This window comes from Acinonyx jubatus, chromosome E3 (assembly GCF_027475565.1).
Source record: "Acinonyx jubatus isolate Ajub_Pintada_27869175 chromosome E3, VMU_Ajub_asm_v1.0, whole genome shotgun sequence".
Classification (NCBI taxonomy): Eukaryota; Metazoa; Chordata; class Mammalia; order Carnivora; family Felidae; genus Acinonyx; species Acinonyx jubatus.
The window spans coordinates 39,215,862-39,242,140 of record NC_069398.1 but is presented as its reverse complement, the minus strand read 5'-3'; the positions used below and the strand labels follow the sequence as shown (position 1 = coordinate 39,242,140).

Genomic DNA, 26,279 nt, shown 5'->3' with positions numbered 1-26,279 from the left:
CATAGGACGCTGGCCAGCAGACAAAATGCTTTCACTGACACATGTTCACTTCACCGATCATGTGAGGTTATCAGGGCAGGCCTTCCCATTACCAGTGGAGAAAAGAGGGTGGGATGTTTTATTTTTATTTTTTGAATTTCTAAGTAGGCTACACACCCAGCGAGGAGCCCAACGTGGGGGCTTGAACTCATGACCCTGAGATGAAGACCTGACCTGAGATCTAGAGTCGACGCTTAACCAGCTGAGCCACCCAGGTGGCCCAGGTCAGGATGTTCTAAATACTTTTTAGTTTTGTTTTTTTGTTTGTTTTTAAGAGAGAGAGAGAGAGTGCATGAGCGGGGAAGGGGCAGAGAGGGATACAGCATCCAAAGTAGGTTCTGTGCTGACAGCAGAGAGCCTGACCTGGGGCTCAAACTCACGAACCATGAGATCATGACCTGGGCTGGACCCAGATGCTTAACCGGCTGAGCTACCCAGGCGCCCCTTAAATTGTTTTTTTAAAAATTTTAATGTTTGTTTATTTTTGAGCAAGAGAGAGACAGAGACAGAGTGCAAGCAGGGGAGGGGCAGAGAGAAAGGGAGACACAGAATCCGAAGCAGGCTCCAGGCTCCGAGCTGTCAGCACAGGGCCTGACACGGGGCTCGAACTCATGAACCACGAGATCGTGACCTGAGCTCAAGCCGGACACCTGACGGGGCTGAGCCACCCAGGAGCCCCAGTGTGGATGTTTTAAATGACGTATCCAGGCCACCAAGTGGGAGAATGACAGAGCTGGGTGCAAGGCTGTTCCTCGGTCTCAACCTGGCACTAAGGCCACTCCTCTGGCTTGTTTACTAAGCTGCCTCAGGTCCAACTACGGCCAAATCACTCCCAAGACAAGGAAGGTTCTTCTGGGTTTGCCTAGTGGGCTCTGCCCTTATCTGGCCCCAGAGGCGTTTCTACAGCCAGGAGTGACATTTGGAGTGGTTTGTCTCCACTTGTTTCACCAGTAATTCAGGAATTGGGACCATACTGGTCACCAGTATTTTGGCTAGTGACAGCTGCATTAAAAGATATACTGCAGGGGCACCCAGGTGGCTTAGTTAAGTGTCCAACTCTTGATTGCGGCTCAGGTCATGATGTCACAGTTTGTGAGTTCGAGCCCCGCATCAGGCTCTGGGCTGACAGCTCAGAGCCTCCTAGGGACTGTCTCCCTCTCTGTCTCTGCCCCTCCGCCGCTTGCTCTCTCTCTCTCTCAAAATAAGCAAACTTTAAAAAAATATTTGAGGGGCGCCTGGGTGGCGCAGTCGGTTAAGCGTCCGACTTCAGCTCAGGTCAGATCTCGCGGTCCGTGAGTTCGAGCCCCGCGTCGGGCTCTGGGCTGATGGCTCAGAGCCTGGAGCCTGTTTCCAATTCTGTGTCTCCCTCTCTCTCTGCCCCTCCCCCGTTCATGCTCTGTCTCTCTCTGTCCCAAAAATAAATAAATGTTGAAAAAAAAATTTTTTAATAAATAAATAAATAAATAAATATTTGAAAAAAGATACATCGCAATTGTGCAAAAGTATATTACAAAAGAACGGGAGAAGATACTTGCGAGTCATGTACCTGCGAAGGACTTGACTCCAGGACCTATAAAGGACTCTTACAACTCAACGATGAGAACGACAACCCAATTTGAAAAGAGCAGAGGTTGTGAATAGCCGTCTCTCCAACGAAGATACACAAGTGGGCAGTAAACATCTGAGAAGACGCGCAGCATGAGGGAAATGCCAACCCAAACCACAAGTGACACGGCACTTCACGTCCACTACACGGCCACACTCGGAGAGGCGGTGACAGGTGTTGGCAAATATGTGGAGGAGCCGAGACCCTCACCCACCTCAGGTGGGGACGTGAGGTGCTGTGTGAAAAAGTCTGGCAGCTCCTCAGAAACACTTCAGTGTCAAGTCAGCATTCGACCTGGCAATTCCGCTCGTAGGTATATACGCACAAGAAACGAAAACACATGCTCACAGAAAGCCTCGGGCGCGCGTTCACAGCAGCACTACTCACAAGAGCCCCAAAGTGAAAACAACCCAAACGTCCCGCACTGGATGGATGGATAAACAAAAGCGGTCCATGCACACGGAGGAATATTACTCGGTAGTGAAAAGGATAAAGTTCTGATGCCTGCTAGGATGTGAATGGACCTGGAAGGCACTGTTCACAGGGGACACAGGGATGGGGAGCGACCGCTCAACATGATGGGGTTCCTTCTTAGCTGCTGAAAATATTCTCAATTAGATTGTGGCGATGGTTGCACACCTCCATGAAGATCCCATAATTATTGAACTATATACTTTAAAGGGACAAATGTTATATTGAAGTAGATCTCAAAAGAGCTCTAAAAAAAAAAAGCATTTGTCTTTTAGAAACATTGGGGGAAATGTCAACACTGTGTACTGGATGGTATTTGGGAGTTGTTGACTGTCGGGAACGGTAATGGTATGAAGGGAAGAGTTTTACAAGTCCTCATCTGCTGTAGATGGAAAATGCTTTTTCAGGGAAATCTGTGAGGTCCAGATCCCCAACCTGTGCATGAATGCTTCCTTCTCTGACTCCCTGGGGGCAACCGGGGAACAGAATACCTCAAGTAGGAGTCACCCCACCCATGGCTAAGTACAAGCCAAACCCACAGAAAATAGTAAACCGTTCAGGTTGCTCATGGGTGAGGGATGCACACAAGAGGAGAAATATTATCACTTAAATGGGGTCACTAACTGCGAGCCAGCAGGTGGGTGGTCCGTGCGGAGGCCTCCGGTGCATCCACACAAGGGCAGGGGGGTGGGGAGAACCCCACATCTGCAGAACTGAGCACACCTGCAAATGTGGCTGTGCGTCTTCTTCCACCCTTCAGACTCTCCTCACTGGAGTTGAGCCTTACCTGCTGGAGGAAAACTGGGCTGGGAGAGACAAGGGAGCATCACAGGTTTGAAAACCTTCTGGGAAGGAGTGAGATTCAGATTGGCAATTGTGCCACATTTATCCAAGGACCGCATTTGACTTTATGATTCAGCAATTATTTTTTTAAATGTTTACTTATTTTTGAGAGAGACAGGGAGAGCGTGAGCGAGGGGCAGAGACAGAGAATCCCAAGCAGGCTCCACGTTGTCAGCACAGAGCCCGACACGGGGCTCGAACCCGTGAACCAGAAGATCACAACCTGAGCCGAAACCAAGAGTCAGACGCTTAACTGACTGAGCCATCCAGGCACTCCTAAGATTCAGCAATCACTGATTGTGTGCAGAAGAGAGAGAGCACATACACAAAGTTCTCCAAAACATACCAAACAAACAAAGCTCTTATTTAAAGAAGTCTTCCTGTTCCAACTCTTAATAAATAAGAAGACTGGAAATCTAGTTCATTCGCTTTCAGAAGAGATCTTTGACTAACCAAGTTGATTCAACACATGGGTATGGTTGGGCCAAATCCGCCCCCCCAACCCCCCAACCGAAGATGCCCACATCCTAATCCCTGGAGCCATGAATGTTACCTTATAGGGCAAAAGGGATTTTTGCAGATATGATTAAGAATCTTGAGACGGGGAGATTATCTTGGATTATCTGGGTGAGCCCAAATATAAACATTACAGCAGTTTAAAGAGGGAGGCCAGAGGGTAAGAGTCAGAGGACAAGGGGATGTGGTGTCAGAGAATGGAGACATGCACTTTGAAGATGGAGGAGGGGGCCACAAGCCACAGAACACAATGGCCACTAGAAGCTCAGAAAGGCAGGGAAACAGATTCACCCATTCGGACACCTTAATTTTGGCTCTGTGAACCTGACGTTGGGCTTCTGACCCTTGGAACTCTAAGAGACTGTGTTGTTTTAAGCCACTAAGTTTGTGATCATCTATCTGTTACAGTGCCGATGGGAAACTGATACAGACATAACTATGATTAAGGGGGCCTTATGACAGCAAAATTGGCCTGGGAAAAGGAGATGGATGAGGTGGGGACAAAGGAGGAATCAAGAGGTCCTGACCGGTGAGAGGCAACAGACAGGGGTGACGTAAGGAGCAGGAGGAGTAATGAGGGCAAACTCCTCTAAAACCTTTTTTTTTTCTTTAAATTTTTATTTTATTTTTGAGAGAGAGAGAGACAGGGCAAGTGGGGAAGGGACAAAGTGAGGGAGACACAGAATCCGAAGCAGGCTCCAGATTCTGAGCTGTCGGCACAGCGCCTGAGGCGGGGCTCAAACTCATGGACAGTGAGATCATGACCTGAGCCGAAGTCAGATGCTTAAGTGACAGAGCCACCCAGGCACCCCAAACTCCTCTCAAATCTAACGTGGTTGCCGGGATGGGGACTGTGAATCAGTCTAAAGGTCCGCTAAAAACGACGAGAAAGGCCAATGAGCTTCCATTAAGTCTCTCTCTGGCCAGAAGACAAGAGGCTTTGTCCACTGCATTCAATACATCGTCACCAGGATCTCTGACTCAGGACTTGGCCCTGACAGAACAACACCTATTTCTCTTGGTGGGGCGTGGGCTCAGTCCAAAAGCTACATGATGGGAAAATATGGCTCCTGTCCCTAAAGAGCCTTTACCGTGAACAGTACAGCTCCCGACCTCGGCACTACTGCCACTCTGGGCCAGGTGACCCCGTGGTGGGGCTGTCCTGTGCACTGCGGTGCGCTCGGCTGCATCCTGGTCTCCACCCACTAGAGGTCAGGAGCTCCGCTCCCTGCCCCCGAGTCATAAGCACCAAAAGCATTTCCAGACACTGCCAAACGTCCTCTGGGGGGCAAATCTGCTCCCAGGGTGAGCAGCACCGGCGTGTGGTGTGAGGCAGGGAGTGACACAATAAAAGTGCCCAGAGAAGGCTTTGCTGGGCAGGCCACTCCTGTGAGGCAGGAGAGGGAGGAAGTGGTGGGGGCTGCAGGTCGTAAGGTCAAAGGGAACGGTGTGCGCAGAGCCCCCTGGGGGTGGAGGATGCAGCACAGTAGAGGGCCTGGAAGAGGCCGGCAGGGACCTGCGGATATTCGGGTATCCTCGCTTTAGAAGAAACGCCACACGGCCGCTTCCCGCCGGAGGCACCCATCTACCAGCGGTCTTCTCGGAAGTCCGAGATCCACTCGTTTGCTGTGGGCGACTAAGGACCACACCGACCGGGTTGGGATTCTTACTCCGAAAGAATGTGGGGACGGACCGAGATCAACTCTGGCCTCGTTCCAGGACCTGAACACTTAGTGCAGATATCTTTTGTGTTTTCTTTTTTAGAAACTTCACTGAGAGAGAATTTACACATCCTAAAATTAACCCATTTCAGTGGTTCTTAGTAAAGGTCCTGAAAGAATCCAGTTTTCTAACATTTCCTCACCGGCCTGAGGAAGGAGCGCAGTGAGGGCTCCCCTCACTGTGTGTGCGCACGCGTGTGGAGAACTACTTACTTGGGAATCTTGTCCTCACACAAACACGTTTATGCTCTCGCTTCATGTGTCCTTTATTATGAACGGCCAGCAATGACAGAAAGAGTATTAGGGGATTTATATTCCAATGAGCTTTTGCCTTGAAATCACTGATCGTTATTACCGAAGTGCGTGTGCGGTAAAGACTGTCGGGCACGACAGCAAGTACATCAGGTATATACATACGGAATTTCCCCTTGAACGTATTTAGAGAATAAATAAAGCGGCAGGGGGATGACTGCACACCAAGGTGGGGGGAGGGGCACCTGCGGGATGGGCCGGATCCTCTCAGCGGTCGCTCCCTGCTCTCCAACAGAGACCCCAGTTCTCTCTGACCCAACGCCCAGACCTGCCACTTCACCCTGTCACCGACACGGTCACGTCCCCCTCGGCATCTTCTGGAACTCCTCACGGGCCAAACGTGCACCGCATCCCTCAGGGACTTCTTGCTTTCCTTGTAAGTCACACAGACACCCTGGGATTTACATGCAAGTAAGGGAAGGAGAAATTCGGATGCCTTCCTTCTGAACGGAGAGAACGAAGCCCCGCTTTCAGTCCCCGTGGTGGAGTCTGTGGTGCTGGTGGAGGTTTGAGCTCTGGCGAAAGCTTTTCCCACACTGGCCGCACTGGTAGGGCTTCTCCCCGGTGTGGATCCTCTGGTGCAGTTTCAGCGTTGACTGGCGCCCAAAGCAGTTCCCACACTCTCCGCACGTGTAGGGCCTCTCCCCTGTGTGCACCCGCTTGTGTCTTTTCAGCTCCGAATTCCATGTGAAGCTTTTCCCACAGTCATCACATTTGTAAGGCTTCTTTGCCGAGCGGGCCGCCTGGTGACCAAGGCGCTGCAAGCGACTGCTCAGGCTCCTTCTGCCCCCTTTGCTTTTCTTCAGCTCTCTCAGCGGGTGGCTTTTCAGGGGGCTGCTGATGTACTCCAGTTCCCTGCAATGTCTCTGGTAGTGAGCGAATGGCTTCTGAGCATTCGGGGGGCTGACCTGCCTCCGTGACAACCGGGGTTCATTCCTATTCGCCCCTCTCGGTTCGGGACTCTGCAGACCGTTACCTTTGGGTCTGCCAGGGGACAGGGCACATGGCTTCCCTCCTTTAGCCCCCTCTGGCTGCGGATTTTCCTTGTTGTCACTTTTCATTCTGGGGGCCTCTACAATTAGAAAGAACAGGTTTCATTTCCTGGGCTCTGAAGAAAGGACCTCAGCAAAAGAGCTAAGAAACATTCTCGAAGTGTGGTCCTCTCCTGGCAACGTGCATTTGACTCATCTGGGCCACCTGTTACGCAAGCAGGCTGTCCCTGCATCCCCACAGCTGTGGAGTCAGGATCTCCGAGGGGGTGGGACCTGGAGATCTGCATGGTTAACAGGTTCCTGGGGTGATTCTAATTTGTATTAGAGTTAGGAACCAAGTTCCCCAACCCCATGTCTTCTTTCGACCTTTAGGGAAAGGTCAGGGAAAGAAAAAATATGGAAAAGCAGACCCATCAGCCCCAGCATTAATTAACAAATGGAAATGAGAGAGTTGAAATTTCAACACTGCAACACACTCACTCACATAGACACTGAGTGATCGCCACAGTTTCTTTAAATAATGGGAAATGCAGCAAACGTGGCATGTTCGTTCATTACAAACGTGACAGCATTAGGGTTAAAAACCGTAACACAGGCTAGACATGTATCCTGACTTCAGAAACTCCACAGTTTGTGACCATCACGATTGAGGATTGGGATGGAAATCAGCTGGAATGTCTGTGGGCAGGTAGAAGGATCTGGAGTTGTGCTACCCTGTAGGATTCCTGCCAGGTGGGAAGGATACATGTGTATGGGTACCTGTGCACGTGCTATTCAACAGGGTAGCCACTAGCCAGCTAGAGCTACTGAGTCCCTGAAATGTGGCTAGTGTGACTGAGAAACCGAATTTTACATTTCATTTAATTTTCATTAATTTAAATCCAGATTTAAATGAGCAGCCTATACAATTATGGTCAACTGCTTTTCAACAAGGTTGTCGACACAATTCAATGGGGAGAGAACACTTCTTTCAATAAAAGCGGCTGGGACAACTGGATATCCACTTGGAAAAGAATGACGGTGGACCCTTGCCTTATAACACAACAAACAACAACCCCAAATGGATCAAAGGCCTAAATATAAGAGCTAAACCAATGTCCCTTTGAACAAAACATTGCCGTAAATCTCTGTGACTCTGGATTAGACAATGGTATTTTAGATATGTCACCAAGAACACAAGCAAGCTAACAAAAAAATAAATTGGACTTGATCAAAATTAGAAACATTTGTGCTTCAAAGTATACTACTAAGGAAGTGAAAGGACAACCCGAAGTGGGAAAAAATACTTGTAAATTATATATATAAGACTCTAGTATCCAAGATATACAGAGAACTCTTAAAACAAAAAGACTAATGCAAATGAGAGATGGGCAAAGGATCTGAATGGATACTTCTCCAAAGAAGATACATGACTGATCAGTAAGCACATGGAAAAATGCTCAACGTCATTCGCCATCAGGGAAATAAAATCTCCATGAGATACCACTTCACACCTAATGGGACTGCTGTAACCAAAAAGACTGACAAGTGTTGACAAGGACGTGGGGAAATCAGAATCCTCCCAGGGACTGCTGGCGGGAACGTAGAATGGCGCAGCCATTCTGGAAAACAGTCTGGCATTTCCTCGCAAAGTTAAGCATAGTTACCGTGTGACCCAGCTATGCCACTCCGAGGTATACGGCCAACAGAAATGACAACATGACCACACAAAAACGTGTACGCAAATGTTCACAGCAGCATGATTTTATAATAGCCAAAAAATGGAAATACCCCAAATGACCATCAACTGATGCATAAACACCGTGTCTGTATAATGGAAAATCCACCATAAAAGGAACAAAGTAGTGAATGATACGTGTTACAACATGGATGAACCGTGAAAACATTACGCTCAGGGAAAGAAGCCAGTCACAAAACAGCACAACAAATGTGATTCTGAAATATCCAGAACAGGCAAATCCAGAGACAGAAAGTACACAGTGGTTGCCAGGGGCTGGAAGAAGGGGCAATGGAGAGTGACTGCCAATGGGTCTGGGTTTCTTTTTGAGGCTACAAAAATATCCAAGAATTAGAGGGCATGGTTGCACAAGTGCACAAATACACTAAAAACCACTGAACTGTACACTTTGAAGGGGTGAATTTTAGAGCATGTGAATTCTATCTCCACAAATAAAATTTAAATAGCCACCTGTGGCCAGCGGCAACCGCACTGAGTGGTGCAGCTCTGACGGAAGGCACTGCTGATGTTCGGGGTGAAGAACGTGAGAATGTACCTGCAGCGATCAAATAAAAGAAGATGGAGCCCGAATGCACACTGAGCTGCCTGTGATGAGGCAGGAGAAGGGAGTGTGCAGGCCCAGGATCACGAAGTCTATAGGTTATGGGTCAGGACCTCAGCCAGGATCACAGTACTTTTCCACTGGATGCCCCAGGTCTTCTCCATTATTATTTATTTTTTATGGTTATTTATTTTGAGAGAGAACGTGAGCAGGGGAGAGACACAGAGACAGGAAGAGAGAGAATCCCAAGCAGGCTCTGCACTGTCAGCATAGAGCCCAGAGCAGGGCTCGATCCCATGAACAGTGAGATCATGACCTGAGTAGAAATCAAGAGTTGACGCTCAACTGACTGAGCACCCCGCCCCCCCCACCCCCGTCGCCCCCGCCCAGCACCTTGGTCTTCTCCATTCTTAAGTTCCAAGAATAACCAAATTCAAGTATTGCACTGAATGTAGCAAATCTTAAAAAATCAACGTGTTCTAGCCTTCTGGTAACTTTTTGCTCTAACTTGCTGACCAGCCTCTGTATTCACATCACTAAGATTGGCCAAAGTGTCACTGTCATTTGGTCTTCAAGTACAGCAGGGCTAACAATTACTGGCATTGTACCAGAGACAGGTGGGGAAATAGACATAAGACATCACAGGGAGAGGAAGAGGCTGAAGATATTATGGAGCGGGACATTTCCTTTAATGAGCCTAACATTCTTTAGGCGCTTTCTAAACATGGGACCATTTTAAGTGATGAAACTCAGCCAAGGTTTGCATGGATGTTCATCAGTGGCCATATGTGGATCTGTCTTCACTGTAAGAAGCTCTGAAAGGAACAGAAAAGTAGGACCTAGATAATCCTATTGTGTACTGCATTGTTAGAGTCATTAAGAGACACTGAAAGAAACGTACTTCTTATGTATAGTATTGCCATCATTCTAATCTGTGAAATTTGTTAGGGAATAAAGCTCTCCTGTTATATAAAACATTAAACAAACTCAACGCAAGGTCTATGGCTTTTCAGAACGACGAGATAATCTGCTGGAGGTAAAGGACTTAGGGAGAGAAGAGGCATCAAGTGTTTACCTGTACCAGCCAATCTGGGGCTTGGTTCCTGGAGGAGTGTGGATTTTTCCCAATGATGAGAGCTCAGCTGGTCCGGAGATCCCGCCTGGGAAGGCTCCTCCAGAGCACTCTCCCGGGGAAACCTCCTAGGAGCTTGCAGTTGAAAGTCTGGTAGTTCCTGTTCTCCAAGCTGAGATCCAGTTTTCTCCAAGAGCACCTTCTGCCCCTGCATACACACGGCCACCTAGGAACAAGCCCCATGCATTAGAGTGCAGCCAGAGGACTCAGTAGAGAGGAGCATGACCTCTCTCACTGCTCTGTGATGACCCCTTTACCCGGGAATTCCTGATAACAGCCTGGAGGTCAACTTGGAAAGACTTCGGAGACTCTCAAAGGAAGCAAAGGGAAGGACATGCAGAATGATTAGAGAGGCTGCTTCAAATCAGCCAGTATTTCTTGAGTGGGTGCCCCTAAAGCATGAGTCTTTCTAAAGACCTCAGAGTCAACACAGAGAAGGCACAAATATCAGGGTTAGTCATGACACTGGCCCAGCAGATTGTCACCCTATGTCCATGTGCCTCCCAACTTCTACTGGAAACAGGTCCTACTGGATGGGGAAGCAGGATGGTGAGGACATTAAAAAAAAACAAACAAACAAAAAAAAACTAATCAATTGTTCTGCCCCAGGCTTCCCTGGGCAGGAGATCCCAGTAGTAGCAGGGCTCTGAGTGCGCTGCTCACCCTGCTCTCTGACTGCCTCCATTCCCCAAAACACATGGTTGTTTGCTTCCTGCCTCGCCTCTGACTAGAGTCTGATTTGGGGGTGGGGGCTGGAAGAAACACTGGCCAACTGAGCTGCAACTTCCTGATCCAAAAGCAAGACACTCCACCAAAACAAAGTCCACCAGGAAATTCCCCCCAAATCAAGTTCCTACCCAACAATATGATCCTTACTACTAAGAATCCTGATTGTAGGAAACCTTCAGGAGGAATGGGTGTGGGGAGATCGGGCAGCCAAAAAGCAAGAACCTTACTTGATCCTCTACTTCCTCACTGGAGTGCCAGTGCCTGAGTTTTCTGACAACCAGTGATCTCTCTCAGGGGGTGTTCCCAAACAGAAGCCAGAAGCACCCTTCGAAGCCATCGATCCATTTCTGGACTAACTAGGGAGGGAGCCAAAGACGAGAAACTATCCAGATGAAAACGAAATTCTGGGGACCACGAGGGAGGGCCCTCCTTACCCACTGCTTTGGTCTCTTGGCTGCTCTTTGAAAATCTTCCACCAGGGTCACAATCTCCCTGCAGCTCATTGGACATCGATGCCTGACGCGAGCCTGAATCTCCGAGGGCAGGATGTTCAGGAACTGCTCCAGCACCAGCAGCTCCAATATCTGCTCTTTGGTGTGCAGCTCGGGCTGCAGCCACTGACGGCAGAGCTGCTGCAGCCGGGCGAGTGCCTCTTGGGGTCCAGACACCTCTTGGTAACAAAACCGTCGGAAGCTCTGGCGGGAGAGCTCGGGATCGGGGCGGTCCTTTTGCAGAGCGGGTCCCCGTTTCTCTTCCAGCTTTGTTATTATGTGTCTCTCTGGCTTGGAGGAGGCCTGAATGTGGGACTGCGAGCTCAAAGTTATCTCCATCTTAGCCGCCATCTTGGGGCTCAGGAGACAGCCTCTCTCTCCTGGCAAGCGGCTCAAGCCTTCAAGATCATGACTCTGGACAAGTGTCTCTAAACGCTGGAAAGATGTCAGCAAGGGCGGGGCACATACAGGCCCCAAGCTCCCGAAGACAACGCAGGGCCCGATGGAGAGGAGCTGTCTGTCCCTCTGGCAGTTTCCTGAGCTGTCTCCAAATGGAGAAAAGTCATAACGTTCTAAAAGGAACTGGGGAAAATCTTGCTTTTTATTTCATCGATAAACGCACGAGGTCTACGAGGTCTCAGAGGAACTGCGCAAGGTGATCCATCTGGCGGTCGGGAAATCCTAGGAAAAGTTCAAGTTGTCACACAGGTGGCCTGCGCCAGCTCCGCGGCACCCGGGCTGCACCGACCTCGAGCACGTCGCCCGGAGCCGCGGGGCTGCGCGTGCCGGAGTGGAGGGATCGGAACCCCCACGCGCAGCAAGGCAGGCTGAGCACGGCGGCGGCTCGCTCCCGACGCCCGGCAGGCCCACTCGCTCCGGCCTCTGAGGGCGCCCCGGCTGCCCCTGGCGAGGCGGAGCTGCGGGCTCTCCGGCGCGCGGCTCAGCTTCGTGGCTGCGTGCAGGCCGGGGCCGCGCCTGAGGCGGCAGCTTCGCCGACGGCCCCGCAACCCGCGCCCACCGGCCGCGGACTCACCTCTCTGGGGACCCGGGACCCAGAACCTGGGAGCCAGGGACGGGGGCGGGGCCGCTCGTCGCGGACACTTCCACTGGCTGAGGAGGAATGACGCGCGAACTGCGCCGCAGGAGGGCCCGCCCCCTCCCCTGGGGGATTGGCTCCCAGAAGGCGTTCTCTCGTGTCTATTTGCTGCTGAGTCTGTCGGTGCTGGCGAGGGACGACGCCCGGCCTTCGCAGTGCACGCCGGGAGTTGTAGTCCAAAGGCGCTGCTCGCGAGCATGCGTAGCCGGCGGACTAGCGCCGGGGCTCCAAGCGCACACTTCCGGCCCGGCGGCTGAGCGAGTCCGGTGAGTGTTCCCTTTCCTCGCGACCGCGGTCTCGCAGCGGGGTCCGACGCCCGCCTGTGAGCCCCTTTGCCGCTGGGAATCTTTTCAGGACGGTGGGGACAGGCGGGGTCCTCCTTCCGGGCCTTGCCCGTGCGGATGTTACCCCACACCTCGCACCGGGCGCAGCCGGAGTCCTCAGAGCGTCCCTGCTGAGCGCGAAGTGAATCAGCCCTGCTCCCGTCTTCGTCCTGCTTCCCGCCAAGCGCCAGCGTCTTCGTCGGAGTGAAACACATTTCCGATACCGGCGTTTTACAACAAACTATGGGGGGGGATGGCAGGGGTCATGAAGAGCACAGGCTCCGTCTTCCGCATGAAACTAGGATAGCATTTATTACATTATTCCTCATCCAGAGAAGGTGCAGGAAGTAGAAAATCTGTGAGGCATGGGATACTTCTTCGAGTCCGTGACCTTGTGCTGAGGAGCTATGCCATGTGATGCTCCTGTTTTTGTTAAAAAGATCTATAATGCCTTCCATTTCTCTACTTCTAGCATCTTGGGCTGCATTACATGTAAAGTGATTATAAGTGAAGGCAGTTTAACTTCTTTGGAAGAAGAGTAACTTGAGTCCGGTTTTTCTTTTCTTTTTAATATTTTTTAATGTTTGTTTATTTTGGGGAGAGAGAGAGAGACAGAGTGCAAGTGGGGGAGGGGCAGAGAGAGAGAGGGAGACAGAATCTAAAGTAGGCTCCAGGCTCTGAGCTGTCAGCACAGAGCTGGTCGAGGAGCTCAAACTCATGAACCGTGAGATCATGACTCCAGCCAAAGTCCCATGCTCAAGTCTTACACCCACCCAATTCAGCAATTCCTAGGAAATTTGGAACTTCTCCTACCCCACTGGTAGGTAAAATCTCAGGAGAATTTTGACAGGCTCTGTTTATGTCACATGCCTGCTCTCCAAGGTGGGTGGGGTGGGGTACTGTAACGAATAGCACCACGAGATCCACTGGGCTAGAGAGGGACTCTTTCACAAAGGAAGAAGAGACTGCATTGAAAAATAGAAAGGAATACTGGAGAATAAGAGCATACAGCAAACCAGTCATTTCTCATCCACACCGTGTGTGTGCATGTGTGTGTGTGTGTGTGGTGGTGGTGGTGGTGGCGGCGGCGGCAGGGGGGAGGGTGAAAGTGATGAAGAAGTTGAACTAGAGGCACCTTAAGAGAAGGTGGCAATTGGGAAGGTGGCTCCTGGCTTCCGGAGGGGAGGGAGGGCAGGGACAAGATCCCTATCTATGGGAAACAAAAGAAAGTAGTTTGGAGAATTCATTAGCAAACACCATCTGGATGTGATGAAAACTATTTTGGTATTTCCAGTGCTTTAGATCCATGGCTTGGATTGTGGAGGAAGCAAAGGAAAAGGACATAAAATGCATCACAAGAGGCAGAGGAAAGGAATAGGAGATAAATTTACCCTGTATTTTCCCTTTTCTACAGCCTCCCTTCAAAGCCTAGTCTTTCTCAACTGTGCATCTGCACCACTCTGGTATTCTCATGTGTCTCTTCTTGCACTGGTCTCCAGGAGAATGGCTTCCTAGTGATCTGAGAAGAAATGGAATCTGCTCTCTAGAGTAGAAGCGGCTACCAGTGAGCCAGTTTGCTGAAGCCAGTCATGGCTGCAACAATGAGTCCCCAGGCATACCCATCCTCAAGTGAGGACTCCACAGAGGGACAGAAGTCAGCCCTTCCCAGCAATGGCTCTGACTCTGAAACTTCCCGCCAACGCTTCAGGCACTAATGCTCCCAGGAGGTAGCTGGCCCCCATGAAGGATTTAGCAAGCTCTGGGAACTCTGCTGTCAGTGGCTAAGGCCTAAGACACACTCAAAAGAGCAAATACTGGAGCTGCTGGTTTTGGAGCAGTTTCTCACCATCTTGCCACAGGAGATCCAGACCTGGGTGAGGGAGCAACATCCAGAAAATGGTGAGGAAGTTGTGGCTGTAGTTGAGGATGTACAGAGTGCGTCTGGGCAACAGGTGAGAACAGGCAACTCAGAACCTGGTGAGTTTAGTTACGAAGTGGGGTGAGGAGCATAGCAATCCCATTGCTGGAGACGTGTTGAGAAATGCACACTAGCCCCCCGCCACTCACCACAAACTCTTAGCTATCTTGGGTTGGTCCCATGCCCTTCATCTATGGAGAGGATTTCTCATTTGCTGACATAATGTACACACTGATACAGTCAGTGGATGTTTAGGGTCCCTAATACAAAAGTTAAAGTTCAGAACAGTTCTCCAAAAGGCCAGGGAAAGGACACTGTCCCTCACTCAGGGGATCAGGAAAATTAGAGTTGGTGAATTAACATCCAGTCTCTCTTGCCGAAAGGTTCCTTGAGTGCAGATGCTATGGTTATGCAGTAAACAAAGTTGTATCAGAGCTGCTGCCGCCAAGATTAAGGCATCAGTATGGGATAGCGATGAGTTTCACACAGTGTGCGCTTGTCCAGGTAGGACTAGGTGTGAGATCCGGTCAGTGTCACGATCTTGTACATTTTGGGAGAAGGGAGCCGTGAAAGGCACAGCACAACAGGAATGTGGCTTTGGTTGTGGGAGACTTGTGGGAAGAAGGCAACTGAGATCGCAACCAGAGGTCCAGGAGAGGACTGAAGGAGGCATGTGGGTCAGAGGAATGCCGTAGCCTGAGCACCTCTGTGCTCAACAGGAAGCAGCTGGCTGGGTGCAGAGATGGCATGGCTGGAACAGGAGGTACCGGTGTCCCCGTTGAGGAGGCAGACGTGTCCTTGGGCTGTGGGAGGGGGACCGGCGAGGGGCGTAGCATTTCACAGGACTGAGGATTGAGTGGTGTTGACATAATGTGCGGAGGGCAGAGAGCTTGGTGGGGACGCATCAGGGACAAAGCTGAGGAAGTTCACGAAGGATCCATGGCGTCGGGACAGTAACACCTGGGACGGCACAGAGAAGGGCGAGCAGTAGCACATGTGTGGAGTCAGAGCTGGGACAGGTGAATGGCAGGAACCCCTACAGGTGACAAGTCATCCTGCTCCAGTTCCCCTTGCCCTCTCCCTGTGGGGACAGTCTCTGTCTCTTGCGGCCCCTGGTGTTTCAGAGCCAAGCTCTTCACGGGAATGCAGACAGGACAGGAACGTGAGGGATAACACAGCCATGTGAAGCCTGTCTGGGGCGCGAAGGGCACCGCGAGCTGAGGGGAGGGAGAGCGGAAGCTGACGGCACCTGCCAGGACACAGAGGCCTCTCCACGCCACACTCCTCACTCACTCGACGGACAGGACACGTCATACACAGCGGACTTAACGAATGAAGGTGGCTCTGAAAGACACAAGTGGCTTTGAGGTGCCTGCCAGACGGCAGACACTGGGGATTGTGCAGTGAACGGGACAGGCGTAGTCCGTGGCCTGCTGCAGGCTACACTCCAGGAGGGACACAGACCACAAGCAAAGGAAGAAAGAGCCAGGAACGAGCCAGCTGATGTGATGGAGAATGACTGTGGGGCAGACGGAGAGTGGGCACCGCCTCTCCGGGCCGTGACAGAGGAGTGGCTGTCAGGAGCCTCAGGTGGCAGAGGGTGTGGCATGTTTGGCAGAGAAGGGAGGGTGGGAGAAAGGGGCTAGGCAAGAAGTGGGGGGACTCCGCAGAGTGTGGACAGAGCACGTGAGCCCGTGCTTTCAAAGACCCACTGGATTCCGTGTAGGCAGAGAGTGGATGGAGGGCCGGCAGCAGAGGAACGTGGCCCGAAGCAGGTTCATGGGTGCAGCCGGAAGGGCTGGGGCGAGGGGACTTTGTGACTGGCAGAAATGACCGGACTTGGTGCTCCGCTGGATGGGGGTGGGGAGAGGGCAGGAGTGCTGAGGCCACAGCTTCCTACGCTGCAGGCTGACCTCACTTCGCACAGGTGTGCACCACGGTTAGCACATCGGCCACGTCACCTCTGTGCTAGGCGCTTCCATTAACTGAATCACTGGAGACCAGGGGATTGAGACCAACTTGTATTCTTTTTTTTTTTTTCTTTTAATTACAGGGCCCTGAGAGTATTTTTCTTCTGCCTCCTTGGGTCTCACATTGTGTCCTAATGTCACTGTTAGGGCTTTTAAAGTCTCTTAGGCAGGAATTTGTAGTGACAGATGATGGGGTCTGTTCTCAGGTCCCAGATTCAGGGAAGGACTGGAAAGTGCTCAGTGAGGAGACAGACCCTTGGGGACCAGCCAGAGAGTCACAGAGGTCCCACCTGAAACGGTGGGTTCATCCAGAGGGAAGCACTTTGATGGGGTCACGGAGCTCACAACAAAGATCAGGGAAACAGCCAGAAGGTAAGCAGAACTCTCTGCCCTCACCTGGGGCTGCGGAAGAACTCATTTTTTGGAATGAGCAGGTCTGAGCTGGAGTCTGCCCCAGTGTTCTAGATTAAATACCTTTGAAATGTACCCACAACACAAGATTTCAAATGTTAGCTGATGGTAATAGCACTTAGACAGGGATGGAGATTTTTTATGTGTCGCCCTAATTCTCCCTTATTACAACTGATTCTGCTGCTTCTGAACCAGGAATATTAAAATCCGCACATGTGCCCTCACCTGCATAGCAGCTCTTTGTATATTTGAAAACAAAACCCCTTTTCTCATCCAGCTTAACTTCACCCAAAACACATTTCTCCTGATTATTTTTGCCTTTCTTCCAAAGCTCTATTTTGGTTTTTGCTTCTCTTAAACTTTTTAATCAAAAAACTGTTAAGGTGAAGTGAAATTCATGTAACAAAATTAGCCATGTTCAAGTGAACAATCCAGGTGTATTTAGCACACACATTCAATTATACAATCACCACGTCTATCCAGTTCCAAACATTTTCACCCCCTACAAGGAAACCATCTACCCATTTGGGAGCTACTCCTCTTTCTCTCTACAGATTTGCCTGTTCTGGAGATTTCATAGAAAGGGTATGACCTTCCGTGCCTGCCCCTCTCATCTAGCAGGTTTAAACCTGTATCACTAGTTCCATCCTTTTCGTGGCTAAATAATACTCCAGCGCATGGACAGACCAGGGCTCTGTCTTTCTGTATCTCTTGGAGTGAACCACTGTGGCTGCAAACATTGAGACAGTCCACGGCCACTGCTGCCTCTTCTGCTTAATTGAAAGCTGCCATTGTAGGGTGCTCAGTAATTTGTAAAAGCCAGCTCTTTATTTAACCCACACCCTAGAAGAAAACATTACATCTTGACCCAGTTTCCACTGGCTACTTTTTGTTGAAACAGAAAATTGTCTAAGAGGAGTATTTGCTTTTGTGTTTTTTAAGCAAATGGAACACTCAGTATCTTTGTAAACTCTATCATTTAGCAGTGATTTCTTTTTAATCCTTGGGAACATCACTGCTCTCTAGGATGTGGTTCCTGAGGCTGTGGGATCTGAGTGTGAAGAAGGTAAAAACTCACCCTGTGCCAGGTTCCACTCCCCCTGTTCACCCGTCTTCATGCTGTTCCTATCTCTAGTTCGGTGACTTCCTCAGGGCCACAAGGCTCTGCATCTCCTCTGAAGTTCTGTTCTTAAGTCAAAATAAACCATTTGTTTAATAGAACTCTTTTTTTCTTTAGCACTTATTTTTAATAGAGCATGAGCAGGAAAGGGGCAGAGAGAGGGAGGGAAACACAGAATACAAAGCAGGCTGCAGGCTCTGACCTGTCAGCACAGAGCCCAACATGGGGCTGGAACCCATGAACGGAGAGATAATGACTTAGGCCAAAGTCAGCCGCTTAACTGAGCCACCCAGGCGTCCCTGAGGTAGAATTCTTGAAGGTGGATTTCTGAGAAATATATTATGTTGGCCTGAAAAAAGTAAAAGGCTTCAATTGCCATGGTATTTTTAGGAGTTCTAGGGTCATCTCTTGATGGTGGGGCTCAGAGCTTCCCCCCTCCATTAAACTTTTTTTTTAATGTTTTTTATTTATTTTGAGAGAGAATCCCAAGCAGGCTCCACCTTTCAGTGCAGAGCCTGACATGGGGCTCAATTTCACACCATGAGAGCATGACCTGAGCCAAAATCAAGAGTCCACTTAACTGACTTAGCCACCCAGGTGCCCCTAAACGTTTTTTTTTTTTTGGCATAACATGCCCACAGCACTTTAAAATTTATTTTTATTTTTGAGACTGTGCCCAAGAGAGTGGGGGAGGGGCGGGGGGAATATCAAGCAGGCTCCAAGCTCAGCACAGAGCCTGACGTGGGTCTAGATCCCACGACCCTGGGATCATAACCTTAGATGAAATCAAGAGTCGGATGCTCAACCAACTGAGCAACCCAGGCGCCCCCACAGCGCTTTAGAATGAAGAAAACCTTTTTGATAAAAGCCGTTATGCCAAGAATCTGCTGAAAGGAGCTTCTCGACACACACAGGCCACTGGCAACGGCAGTGGCCCTCAAACTCCAGTGTGCTCGGACTCACCCGGGGGCCGTGTCCAGGCACAGTGATTGGGGGCGGGACCCAGGAATAGGCATTTGTGACGGGTTCCCAGTGCTGCTGCGGCTGACCCGGGAACCCCACGCAAGCCCCCGCTCTGGCTGCTCTGTGGCAGCCGCCCTCCAACTGAGGCTGTTTTCTTGCCAGCCTGGCTGACGCCACAGCATCCCAGGAACCTTCCCGAGGAAAGGGGTCTTGGAGACCAGGAGACAGGCGCTGCGCATGGGACAGCTGGGGCCCAGGTGAGCTGTGCTTGACCCCCGTCGTCTTTTGAGGTTCCCATTTCGCTTACTGTTACCCCCACGCCCCTTCACGTCGAGATGTCAGAGAGATCACGAGGTCCTTCCACTGGCCTTCCTTGCGTTGTTTTCTGTCCACCTGTCGTCTTCACAAAGCTCTTCCCTCACCCTGATGCTTCCCTCAGAGGCCTGACATCCCTGCCTCGCTTTGTGAGGCCTGTGGCCATGTCTCTGCCCCGCACCAGGCTAGAGTGGTGCTACTTAACAGTAGCAGCAGCCCCCGGTGTCGTTACAGGGAGCAGCCACGTGTGAGGACAGAGCTGCACTCCTCGGTCAGGAAGGACGGATACACCTCGGCCCGGCACAGAGGGCCCTCCGCAGGGACATTTCACAGAGGAATGACAAAAACGACTCTCTGGGTAAGGATGCCTGTTCCCTCAGGCCCAGAGTGGAGGTGTTCATTTGTTCAGAGAGAGAGAGACTGGGAGACCGGAGAAAGGAGACAGAGGCAGACCACTGGGTTGAGGCAAGAAGAAAATAAACAGGAAGAGCCTGAGAGCAGGTATGAGACACAGAGACCGGAAGAAAGGGAAGGACAGGCCGGAGGGCTAACGACAGGGTGGACAGCATGCGAGTGGGAACGAGGGAGGGCGGGACACGAGAGCAGTGGGGGTGGAAGTGGGAAGTAGAGCAAGGGGCTGGGGGAGTGAGAGACAGCAGGGGACAGCCAGCAGCGAGGAGGCACCGCCTGTGGGAGCAGCAAGCCGACCTGAGTGCACATGTGCTCACACACACACCTGAGGGCTGTCCTGAGGGGCTGAGGGGAAACTCAAGAGCACCCACGTCTGACCGCATGGGAAACTCAAGAGCACCCACGTCTGACCGCATGCTTCTGCGCCCAGGCCTTCAGGAGGCAGCCGGGCCCTTCGGACAGTCTCAGGACGATCGGCTCAAATCGTCTCTGCCGCGCCCCCCACGGCGGGCTCTGTGCCGACAGCTCAGGGCCTGGGGCCTGCTGTGGGTTCTGTGTCTCCCTCTCTCTGCCCCCACCCCCCCCCCCCCCGCTCACACTCAGTCCCTCTGTCTCTCAAAAATAAATACAACATTAAAAACAGTAAATCAGCTCTGCCCCTTCCGGGCTGCTCCTCAGAGCATCAGATTCAGGGAAGGGACAGATGCTCTGCAGCTGGCTCAGCCATGATGTCTCCTCCCTGCATGCTCCAGATCATGGAGAACACGCAGGGACCCTAGGTACTCACCGCTGAGCAAGGAATAATTCTAAGAGTTCCACAAGTGACGATGGCTTGGAAGCCCGTGAGACACCGCTGAAAGGGGAAGGATAAGGGCGGGGTGACGCCCAGCAGCCAGAGGAAAGACAGGCACGGCCCGGGCTGCTCAGGAAACCAGGACGTTCCTGTCTGTTCTCAATGAACCTGAATGTTATTGGAAACTCCACGCGCACCAGCCAAGCAGCCGGCTGTGTGGGGAAGTTGCCCAGCTGTTGTGTGAACGTGGTCCCCACAGCCTCTGGATCAACATGGAAGGAAGTTCCAAAGCCTCGGAGCTGTGCAAGGCCGCAGCCCATAACCTGTGCTTTTCAGGAGATGAAAGCTTTGCTGGCCTCACGTGGCTCCTGTGGTTCTCCCAGGAGTAGGGCACATAGGGTGGGTGAGGCTCAGGGACCAAGCCAAGACTCGTGAAGTGCAAAGACAGTAGAGAATGCAGGCAGCTACACATCTGACTGCAAGCAGCCAGCCCAGGACACCCACAGCCTCTTCCAGAGCCCCTTGCTGAGGACCTGTCTGCACTACTCCCAGTACTGATCACCTGTAGGAGAGAAGTCCCCCCACTCTGGGCCTTGTCTTCTGGCTATAAACTGAAGATGGTTCCTATTCCCTCCCAGGTGGGGGCAGTCGGTGTAAACACCTTATTGGCTAACCATTAATGGCATTTGTTGGACCGCGTGCAGATTACACACAAGGAAAGGAGCACCTGAGCCTTTATGCTGATGGCTGGGTAACCCAGGGCATTTTCTTTGGAGTTTTGAACTGGAAAGCCAAAGCCAGGTGTGTCTCTGTCACCGAGGTAGTGAATTTTCTGCCTAGCTGTTATCTGTGGACTTCGTCTATACAATGCTAAGATAGTAGGAGCCTGGGAATGAGCGCCGTATTCTCTATGAAAGGGGGTGATGTCCTAGCAAGTGTGGCTGGTGGAGGAGTCCAGAAGTTGGTTATAGTGGCTTGGAATGAGGTTCCATTGCAGCTGCAGGACAGTGGAGAAGAAGGGTGATCAAAGGTGTGGGGACGCAGTGGGTTAGACAGTGGCTTTGGGTTTCACTGAGAAGATGACATTTGAACAAAGATGTGAGGAGAAGCCACGAGCCATATGGCTGTTCTGGGGGAAGAGTGTAACCGAGGGAACAGGCCAGCACACAGGCCGAGGCTGCAGTGAGTCTGGGGAGGCGGCCATTGTGACCAGCACAGACCAAGAGAGGGTGAGCCTAATAAATGGTATCCGTCACGAGATCACGTGGGGCAGTGCTACTGAAAATGACTTGAACTGAGACAGAGCATTTACAGACCCGCCAAGCTCACATCGCTGCTGTGTCCAAGTGCACTTCTGTATCATTAACAACAAACCACCTGGCTTTTCACAGATAATTGACAAGCTCTAATGTAGGAGCTGGGACCCTACGTAAAGGACTTCGTAAGCACTTGATGTTTTCTCAGTGAAACGGGGTGGCCTTGCAGGGCTCTAAGCACAAAGGGAGTCATTTTTAAATGGATCATGTTGACTGTTTCCATTTTTTTGGCTCAAGGCGGAGTAGTAGGGGTGAAGAGAAGGGCGTGCCCCTCAGAGCACCAGACCAGAGGTTAGAGCACACTTGCTGGGGCAGCTTGAGACACACACAGGAGCCCTCACTGAACCAGCCCGTGGGCACTACAGTGAGCAGCATGTGCTGGGAGCTCCCAAGGAACCAGCTGGCCTCACGCCCTTCTCAGCGGAGCACTGCTTCTTCCCACCTTGGGATGGGACGTGCTGTGGTTTAGTTTCTCGCACCTACAGGGATGACAGGAGATCCTCGAGACAGGGATGGGCCAGTCAGGGCTACTCAACATCAGAGGCAGAAGTCGACAGGAGTGGTCTACAAGCGGCCACGTCCTCTCGCGAGCCACAAGCCCTCACAGACTCTCCCAACCACGGAGACAAGCATTACACTTACAGTGACATCATTCAAGAGAAATGAGTGGCATTCAGGATAAAGAACAAGAGTGCAGCTTTGGTAAATACTCCACAACCCCTTCTCCATTAGAGAGGATGCCCTTTCCAGTATGCTGAACGTGTCTGTTTTAGGAAAGACACCCACAGTGAGGTGGTTTCCCAGGGATGACAGCAGACGGTGGTGGCAGAGCTGGACAAACCAGCGTGGAACTTGTGGGGAAGTTACCCTTGCCCTGTGGGGTCCAGGCCTCTGTGATCTCATCGTGTGTCCCTTGTCCCCTGGCAGCAGGTGTGTGCTGGGGTGGAGAGACAGAGACTCCCCTGGCCATTCTCTGTAAAACTCAACTTCATGAGAAATTCCAGACTCATCAGAACAGCCAGACCCACAGGGCAGTGGCAAAAGAACTCTGGGAACAGGGCTTTCTGTGGACCCCAGAACAGTGTCGCACCAAGTTAAACTGCATAGTTGAGATACCATAAAGTGAGGGGAGACTGTTCCTGAGCCATATGTCCTTGATGAGGAAATGGATACCCTGTCAAACTCCTGGGCCTCTGCACCCACGGTGGCAAGCAGTGCTATTCTTGGCCAAGAGGGAAGGGTTACGGAGTTTGTGGGGATAAGTCAGCAGAATGGGGAGCCCAGAGGTCAGAGAAGGGGCTATGTGGATGGTGCAGCCAGAGATGAAAAGGACTTCTGGAATCCTGGCCAGGGAAGTAGGAGACATGACCTGCCAGTTCTGTTCCCACACAGTGCTGGTAGGAGTCTTGGCTCTGACGCACAAAGGACACAGGACCACCCAGAAGGCCTTAGCCTACCATTCAAGTGGGAGCTGCCCCTGCTACTGGTGTGGTTACTGCCTTGATGGATGACCTTCCACGAGCCAGGGAGTCTGGCTCTCTCAGCATTGAGGCTGTTTCCTCTGCCCTTCAGGGCCCAACTCCGTATCTGCCAGCCTCTTTCACAGAGCGCGTGTCATTTTTCCTGTACAGCTCCTTGCGTTGGCTTCCTCAGGTCAGGCCTCCAGCCCAGACTTTCCTCTTCCCTCCTCCTCTAGTATGATCCTCCTTTCCTGACAAAGTGTCTGCTGGTCAGGTGCTCACAACATACTTTCTTCTCATTTGGGCCAAACTTGGGAAGGCCTTTGGTTAGGCTGTCAAAAATTGAGATCAAACCTGCAGACAGACCGGCAGGTGACACAGAGCTGGCCTCCCTGCCTCAGTTTTGTCACTGTGTCCAAACATCCAAAAAGGGACAGAACAAGAGAAAAGTAGGTGGAATTTAGGGGTATTTATTTACCTGTGAACCCAGGGTTTGGAGCTTGAAAATATTACAACTGGAAAATGAAATTAGACTATTAATTAGTAGAAGACTGAATCCTATGATGTATTCCATGTAGATATTCTTGATGGTGCTTTAGTTGTAACTTTCCTCATTCCTGCCTGTCATTTTCCAGAGTCCAGCATGTTTCTGTTCTCTCAGGTCTTGATATCACAAATGGAATTAAAAACAAGAATCAAAAATGGGAAGATCCAGAGAAGGCAGAAGTGAAGAAGGCCCTTTGGACAAAGTCTAGTGGCCTTTTTTGCCAGCCTGAGACCAAGAGAGACAGGAAGGGTGAGCCTATGCCGAGAGAGCCACATAGACGTTCTCCAGATGAGCGTGAGGGGCCGGCCCTGTCCCAGGACAGGGGGGTCAGCAGACACTCTGTGCTGGAGAGAAGGCCCGAGCAAATCTGAGCAGAGAAACCTGCTCTCAGGGATCTCTCTGTCGCCACCAGCCAGGCCCCGAACTGGAAAAAGCTTCTAAGTGTCAGGAATGTGGGAAAAGCTTTAGCCGAGGTCCTTACCTTGTTCGGCATCGGAGAATCCACACGGGAGAAAAGCCTGACAAGTGCGGTGAATGCGGGAAAGGCTTCAGCGAGCGCTTCGACCTCACTGCCCACCTAAGGACGCACACGGGGGAGAGACCCTACCGCTGTGGGCAGTGTGGGAAAAGCTTCAGCCAGAGGTCCGGCCTCAGTGTCCACCGGAGGACCCACAATGGGGAGAAGCCTTACTGGTGCACCGTCTGTGGGAAGAGCTTCAACAACAGCTCCCAGCTCAGCGCTCACCGGTGAGCCCAGGCCGGGCGGAGCCCCCACCTGTGTGCGCAACGTGGGAGAAGCTTCGGCAGCAGCTCCCACTCCAGTGGCCACCAGAAAACGCACACCGGGGAGAAGCCTCACAACTGCTCTATGTGAGAGAAGTTCCGCTAAGCTCCGTGCCCCCATCTGCCATCAGGGGGCACACGAGGACCACACCTCACATCGCCAGGAAAGGACACATGGTACAGGGCTGGAGACCCAACAGGCCAATTCCATATGTTGACGGGTCTCCTGGACGTTCTGTCTGCTCACGGAGGCTTCTGCTAGCCAGTCCCAGGCTCCCAGGCGCAGCAGGAGACTCACAAGTGGACCTCGAGAACCTCAGGCAGGAGTAGCAATCAGTGTGAGAACGCCGAGCTTGCTTTCCCGGTCTGCCTGTGACCCACAGTCCTGTGTCACCGTGGACTTCCATCTGCTCTCAAGAAAGGGGGCTGCGGGATCCAAAGTCCTGCCAGAATTCAAGGGTAACCGTGTTCCGAACAGAGGATAGGTGGCTAGGGGCCTGGGAAGTGTTCCTAGGGCAGGTAAGGGGAGAAATTTTCCCTCATGGGAAGTACATCTCGAAGTTAGCCGCCTAGATGTTTCCTAACCCAATAATGACCTGTAGGCATCTGCTTGCAGGAACGTCTACCTCCGAGTCGATCACTGCTGTGTATCCCAGTCACCCAGAGAAGACGGCAGAGCTGGAGGGATGGCTCAGGCCACCAGGTACTACTACTCTAAGTGACTTAATCTCAGAGCAAGTGTGACATCTGGGTTCCTCTAAGATTTCTCCCATGTATGGCCCCGACCCAGGTTCCAGCTTTCTGGTCTGGTACAGTTAACGGTTTCCACAGGTTCATACGCATCACTGTTTCTGAACAAAATAAAGGTATTTCTCTCTCCGCTGTTGGCCTTTGGTCTGAATTCTCGCCATCAGAAACTTCATCCTCCTACAGATCCCACAGAGGGATCCAAGGGCAGCGTCTGCTTTGATGCAGTAGGACGTGCAGAGAAGCAGCGGAACTGGGTTGGGAGGGTTTGCACGGTCACTGAGACGGACAGCAGAGCAGTACGGAAAACGGGCATAGGAGAAGGAACGTGGGGTGTGAGGAGCACTAGGAACCAACCTAAAACACTACTTCTGAACAGGCCTAGATCATGAAGCGTCTGTCAAATTTCATGGATAAAACACAGGAAAAGACGAGCATGTTGTCCTGCTTCTTGCCTGTGCACATGAGGCGTTAAGACCTTGTCTAATTATGGTGACTAGGGTCCCGGTCACTGATTCAGACTCTGAGGCATTGAACATGAGAAAGAAGGAATATTCTGTCAAAGCCAAAAAGCTGACATGTATTTTTAATTTTAGTGAACAAGGATGAGGAAAGCAACGCGTAAGAATGTACATCATGCTCCCTCCAGTTGAGCCTGGCCTGGGCACCCCACATGTCCTACACACACTGTCCTCAAGCATGGCCCTTGCGACAGGCCACACAGGCCAGTTTCCAGAGTCACAGGCTTTGCTCTAGAAGGAAAAAACCAAAATGTCTTCCGAGAGCCTGGGTGAAGGCAAAGAGATGGGCTTCGGTGTGACCTGCTGGACTTGACCAGAGACGCATGGTGGGGAGGGGGAGACAGGCCGAGGTGGATTGTTCACAGAGGAGCTTTAGAGGCCCACTCAACTTGGGTCTGGTTAAGGAGAAAAGTAGTTAAGGTCCATGGAAACAATGGTGGAGGGCCCAGTGAGG

At 51.4% G+C, this 26,279-nt stretch overlaps 3 protein-coding genes across 4 annotated transcripts; 2 read left to right on the top strand and 1 right to left on the bottom strand.

Moving 5' to 3' along the window:
• Positions 1-531: 531 nt before the first annotated feature.
• Positions 532-12,199, bottom strand: ZNF174 (zinc finger protein 174). 2 transcript variants are annotated; one of them, XM_015076521.3, is made up of 3 exons: positions 11,075-12,193; positions 9,855-10,077; positions 532-6,580 (listed from the first exon to the last, which is right to left on the bottom strand). In XM_015076521.3, the coding sequence occupies exons 1-3, from the start codon at positions 11,480-11,482 to the stop codon at positions 5,979-5,981; spliced, it is 1,233 nt and encodes a 410-aa protein (XP_014932007.2). In that variant the 5' UTR covers positions 11,483-12,193; the 3' UTR covers positions 532-5,978. The 2 variants fall into 2 exon arrangements, with proteins under 2 accessions (XP_014932007.2, XP_014932008.2); XM_015076522.3 differs by lacking the exon at positions 532-6,580 and adding an exon at positions 9,166-9,594 and having other exon boundaries at positions 11,075-12,199.
• A 208-nt stretch (positions 12,200-12,407) lies between these two features.
• Positions 12,408-23,856, top strand: LOC106978737 (zinc finger and SCAN domain-containing protein 32). The gene is given in 7 exon segments (XM_053213379.1): positions 12,408-12,493; positions 16,645-16,810; positions 19,095-19,189; positions 19,482-21,089; positions 21,711-22,872; positions 22,874-22,894; positions 22,896-23,856. Coding segments are annotated over 3 exon segments (696 nt in total). The 5' UTR covers positions 12,408-12,493; positions 16,645-16,810; positions 19,095-19,189; positions 19,482-21,089; positions 21,711-22,573; the 3' UTR covers positions 23,272-23,856.
• LOC113594912 (zinc finger and SCAN domain-containing protein 32-like) lies at positions 13,734-25,439 on the top strand. Its single transcript, XM_027043419.2, is given in 4 exon segments — positions 13,734-14,277; positions 14,410-14,502; positions 23,863-24,095; positions 24,098-25,439. Coding segments are annotated over 3 exon segments (810 nt in total). The 5' UTR covers positions 13,734-14,277; positions 14,410-14,476; the 3' UTR covers positions 24,649-25,439.
• Positions 25,440-26,279: the final 840 nt, after the last annotated feature.

What these genes read in the sequence shown, in the direction of transcription:
- ZNF174 (XM_015076521.3), bottom strand. Translation starts at nt 11,482, where the DNA reads ATGGCGGCTAAGATGGAGATAACTTTGAGCTCGCAGTCCCACATTCAG. An exon ending in CCAAGAGACCAAAGCAGTGG is followed by an intron (nt 10,078 to 11,074) that starts GTAAGGAGGGCC and finishes GCTTGTTCCTAG; the next exon opens with GTGGCCGTGTGTATGCAGGG. An exon ending in CCCCAGATTGGCTGGTACAG is followed by an intron (nt 6,581 to 9,854) that starts GTAAACACTTGA and finishes TTCTAATTGTAG; the next exon opens with AGGCCCCCAGAATGAAAAGT.